The sequence below is a fragment of the Mastomys coucha genome, chromosome X (genome assembly GCF_008632895.1).
Source record: "Mastomys coucha isolate ucsf_1 chromosome X, UCSF_Mcou_1, whole genome shotgun sequence".
NCBI classification, from domain to species: domain Eukaryota; kingdom Metazoa; phylum Chordata; class Mammalia; order Rodentia; family Muridae; genus Mastomys; species Mastomys coucha.
This window is the reverse complement of record NC_045030.1, coordinates 94,314,221-94,319,455: the sequence shown is the minus strand read 5'-3', so window position 1 is coordinate 94,319,455 and position 5,235 is coordinate 94,314,221. Positions and strand designations below refer to the sequence as shown.

Sequence of the window (5,235 nt, the reverse complement as noted above, 5' to 3'; positions counted from 1 at the left end):
ACTTTAACACACATCTCTGGGGGTAACTCTTAGAAAACCATGACATAAATATTCTCATTTAGAAGTTTATCGTTGATATAGTAGTATTTCCTCATAGGTAGTGCTTGTTACTATTTTACTAATTGTCTTAATAATGCTACTTTTTTCTTAAAAATATTGTCTTGATTTAAGAATCCAGCTTAGGATCATGTATTTGTGTGTTCCTGTCATTTGCTTTTAAATGTGACCTACATGTGAAACAGCAACTCCACTGTTCCCTGGGCCACCCTGTAGTTTTCCTGATTTCTTTTCATGCTACAAATCTTAGTATGATCTTTGATTCTTCTGCATTTATAAGTTATAACTTTTCTCTTTAAAGGATTACTGCTTTGGGAAAGGGGCTGGAGGCCCACCTAACTTACTCATATGTGGCACATCTTATTAAGACTCAAGGATTTCATAATATACATATTTTTCTTGTATTGGCCTTTATTGAAAACTATCAGGATCAATTTAGAATCTTTTTCTGATGTGCATTTCTCTAGAACATACTGATGAAGTTAATTTTACTCTAAGAAATAGCCTTCTTGTATTCTCGGTGTATGCTTCAGGATCAAACCAGGGTGTGTCTTAAACTTTTGTGTTCTTTTTGCCAGATGTGGTGGTGTATACTTTTAATCACTGAATTCAGGAGTTAGTAGCTGATAGGTTTCCGTGAGTGTAAGGTAATCATGGACTTCACATTGAGTTCTAGGCCAGCCAGGGCTATCTAGTGAGTCCCTATTTCAAGAAAGATTTATGTACTTTTTGAGTAATCAGATTATAGACTTAGAGTATTAGGATACATTTGTAATAACAGACAGTACAGCTGAACCTGGCTTGTACAACTAGAAGGGCCAGTCATTGGATGAGAGTTCTTCCTATTTGAATCAGAGACACGTGAAGCTATCAGAGCTATGGATTTTGTTAGTGTTGGCTTTGTTTTCAGGTGAGCTTCCTTCCAGGTGGAAGACTGGATGTAGCAGTTGCAGATTTCCTAGGCTATACAAGAGCAGAGAGAAGTCAATGTGTTTCTCAGAAACCTCCAGCAAGTGTTCTGTGTATTTCTTTCAGTTTGAATTGAAGCCCTAGACCTGTTCCTGAGTCAATACTTGCGTTCAGGAATGCACTTGGTTCATAGTCTTAGCTATGGACTGTGGAACTAAAGAGTAATTATTGATGAGAGAGAAGGGATCTCCCAGAGAAAGATGGGGCCACCCCCATGCTCTGGAGGAATCAACTTAGCCTGAAGTCCTTAAGCTGCATACATGAGTTGGGTAAAGCCTGAGCGAGCAGGGAAAGCTCATGTGCTGACTTGTCTTTCTTAGGTACATGCAGAGCTTCCTTGAACTTTTAGAATATGAAAACAGGAGCCCAGAAGATCCACAAGTTTTGGATAAGTAAGTATGATGCCAATTGCCTGACAGTAAAAATATCTTGGCAAGAGAACATTTCAGTAAAATGGAACTCATGTTATTAAGACTAAAGAATTATAATTCAGGGCTATGAGGTGGCTCAGTTGTTAAATAAAGTGCTTACTGCACAAGAATGTGGGCCTGAATTTGGATCTGCAATTGTCATGCGAATACTGGGCAGGTATGACAGCCTGTCTGTAATCCTAGTGGTTGGGAGTCACACTGGGGATCCCCAGAGAAGCTGCTTAGGTAAATGACCTGAGTAAACAAGCTCTAGGTTCAAATGAGAGACACTGTTTTGATCAATGAGGTCGAGAGTGAATGAGGAAGACAACTGCTGCTAACCTGGCAACCTTGTGTGTGTGTGTGTACATTTGTGTGTTCACACTTTAACATGAATATTCCCACATACACTACACATACATTTGAGAACACAAATAACTGGAATTTAGACAAAAGTTTTAATTTCTTGTGGGTAATAACATTGTTTTGTTTTAAACTTAAGAATTTAGCATAGTTCACAAAGAACAATGAAACTTCAATTAATACTTCATGACCCAATTCTTAATATATGTAGTCAAGGTGAACTGGACAGCAGCTTAATAAAAACATTTTAGGGAATGTTCCATCTAGTGGTAGTTTTAAGAATGCAGTAGCCTCCATATATACATGAATTATCTACCTAATCCATCAACTTAAAAATACTTTCCAAAGGGGCATTACTGTTGAACTTAGAAAATTGTAGTGATTTTGTTTTGGTGGACTGTAAAAGAGTGTTTTTTTTTTTTTTAAATATACAACTATCTGGATTCTATTGCTGTCACTGTGCACAAAGACTGCGGAATTCTCATGTTACCAGAAAGTATTTCTGTTTTCTATTTTTGTTCTCCAGTAAACCATAACCTCAGCTGTGAGTAGGGTTTTTTCCCTCAAGAGAAATTAAGTATCTCCTTTACCCTAATCTCTTCCTGTTTGGGATATACACAGTGAATGCTCATGGTAGTCCAGTTGTGCTGAGGACTCTCTTTTATCATAAGTACAGACTTAATCCTCATAGTCATGAGACAAACGCTTGGCTTGGATGTGTGCCATGAAGAGACTAGGGAAACACTATACCACACAAACAGCCTTGGAGAGTTTTAACCCAGACATATGAATTCACAAACAAGGAAATATGGAGGTCAGAGGTGTGGAAGAATGTGCTCAAGGTTGTGACACTGCATAGCAGAGCTAGATCTGTGAGTCATTGTTCCTTTTCCATAGTACACTGGTCCCCTGCAGTGTACCATACAGCTGAAAATGGAAAATGCTGCTTCCAGCCAGGAGAAGGGAGCTCAGGTTCAGTTGTATCTTATTTAATGGATCCTTGAACGTGAAAAGTACAAGCATTGGGTTAGAGCCACATAGTTGTTTCCTTGATATTAGCCACTGCTGTCTGTAACTTTCATTTTTTCAAACCCTATTTTGTTTTTTGTTTTTTGTTTTTTTCTGAGTTACAGGGTTTCTCTGTGTAGCCCTGGCTGTCCTGGAACTCACTCTGTAGACCAGGCTGGCCTCGAACTCAGAAATCCGCCTGCCTCTGCCTCCCAAGTGCTGGGGTTTCAAACCCTATTTTTAATGATGGTTCTTGAACACTTTAACCTCCCTTCTAGCCCACCACCTAACAGAGGTAAGGAAAGGATATGGGGAAGTGGACCTGTTTAGAAAGGGTCTTTGGAACAACTCCCATCTGGAAATTGGCAGTTCAGTTCACAGGTCAGCAGTGGGAGCTAAATCCACTCACAAACACCTCATGGATACACAAGCAGTCCAGTTCAGTAGAGTTGAGTAAGCAACAGTGGTAACATAACCTAGCAGAGACAGCCAGGCCTCAGCCTTGGCTCAGGTCAGCAGGAGGGAGCAACAGGAACACCAGGAGAAGTTCTTGGCTGTGCCTCTCTCAGTGAAGCTAGTGTTGCACAAGTGTTGCCCAGCAAGCTCAGTCTCTGTTACTGTCCACTGAGTCCTTTTTATACACCCGCCAAATATCACGTGTTCTCCAAGGGTCTGGCCTCAGCACATGTACCTGTCTCAGTTGATATCACTGTGCCAATTAGCCCAAGTTCAAGGAAGCAGGAAGTTGGAAGAGACTGCAGCACACCACCAAAAGGGTTTTATTTTATTTTAATTTTTTTTTTTGGTGCATTTCTCTCTGTGGAGTCCTGACAAATGCAGCTCAACTATTCAGTATAAGGTGGACTAATACATGTGTGTCATTCACAAAGAATCCTTCCTCACATGTCCTTTCACGTGCTTGCTTTAGCAGAACATCCTTTCTCCTGTGTCTGCTTCAGAGAAACCTTCCTTCATGAGTCGGCTTTAGTCTTTCATAACTGTGTCCACTTCAGGAAAACGCTCCTTAACATGTTTGCCCAGCAAAACACCATCCAACACAATTGACGTTCCAAAGAACCCTTAAGTTTCCACCTCAACTGTCATTTAATGTGTTGACATTAAGTGGATTGAATCTAGGAGCTTTGTTTTAAGTCATTAGTTGGGGACATTTTAAAATTCTCAAAATGGAGCTAGCCTGTAGGTCTACATTTGAGAATATAGATTTAGAGAAGTGCACAATTATTAATTAATTCCTATGGTTTTTCTAGAGTCCCAACCCTAACATTTTTTTCATCAGGGACAATTTAAGTAAATGGACAGTGCTGAATTCAGTGTGGGCTAGGTCTTCATGGTAGTCATTCTCACTCAGTAAATTTTCATAACTTGCTGGCCTTATGCAGCTAGGTTAGAAAGTTGAGATTTGAGATGCCTCATGCTGTTAGTAAAGGGAGGGGTGAAAGATGAGCTTGGGTTCTGGCAACAAGCTTTTCTGTTCAGTGAGAACACATAAGTTCACTAGCTGGAGACACATTTATGTCAATCACATTGGCCCTCATGATGGAGATAGAAAAGCTCAGGAGGGTAGGGAGGTGTTCAGAGAACTAATCCATTAAAATAAGCCTCTTCCCTTCAAGTAAAGATGTTTCTGCACTATAATGAATTGTTTCATTTTACAGATACTTAATTTATAAATACATTGGAAAGAGGTACATGAAACTTTACCCATTGTAAAATTTCTTGTGAATAATTGTGAACTTGGGCTTTTTTGTTGTGTTTTGAAGAAGGGTTTCACTTGTGGATCAGGCTGGTTGTGCACTCTCAGAGATCCGCCTGCCTGATCTCTACCTGATCTGAGGGCTTCGACTAAAGGTATGCACCACCAAGCCTGGCTAGTTATGAACTTCTAGTTTCAGAGTTTACTCATCTTTGCTTTCATTGTATGCATAGATTTGTTACAGAAATATTTCATTGAGGAAAAAGTAAGACCAGATAAGTAAAAGAAACTTATCCCAAATTTTCCTTACTAGAGGACAGCCTCAGCTCACATTTCTTCTGCCATTCTTTTCTCCTAAGCATTCATATTGTATGAGTGTGAAGTTTTTTGTTTTTAGAGACAAGGATTCTCTATATAGCCCTCTTTGTCCAGTAACTCACTCTGTAGACCAGGCTGGCCTTCAACTCACAGAGATCCTCTTGCCTCTGCCTCCCAAGTGCTGGGATTTAAAGGCGTGCGCCACTGCCTGGCACTTTTTATAAGTGTTTACAATATAGTTCTTGGCCACTTAATAGTGGCCAATAGTTTCACAATACAGTCATGGATCACTCAATGACAGATAACTTAGAGAGGTGCTTCATGAGGAAAATTTGTTTATGTGGATACTGTAGAGTATCCTCATACAAACATAAGAGGACTACAACCTTACCAGGT

At 39.8% G+C, this 5,235-nt stretch overlaps 1 protein-coding gene across 3 annotated transcripts in view; it reads left to right on the top strand.

Moving 5' to 3' along the window:
• The window catches only part of Pdk3 (pyruvate dehydrogenase kinase 3), a 77,146-nt gene that overhangs the window by 22,303 nt on the left and 49,608 nt on the right, over positions 1 to 5,235 (top strand). For all 3 annotated transcript variants that reach the window (XM_031364887.1, XM_031364898.1, XM_031364907.1), the window contains one exon: positions 1,347 to 1,418. In XM_031364887.1, coding sequence (XP_031220747.1) covers positions 1,347 to 1,418 — 72 coding nt within the window. The remainder of the gene's footprint in view (positions 1 to 1,346; positions 1,419 to 5,235) is intronic.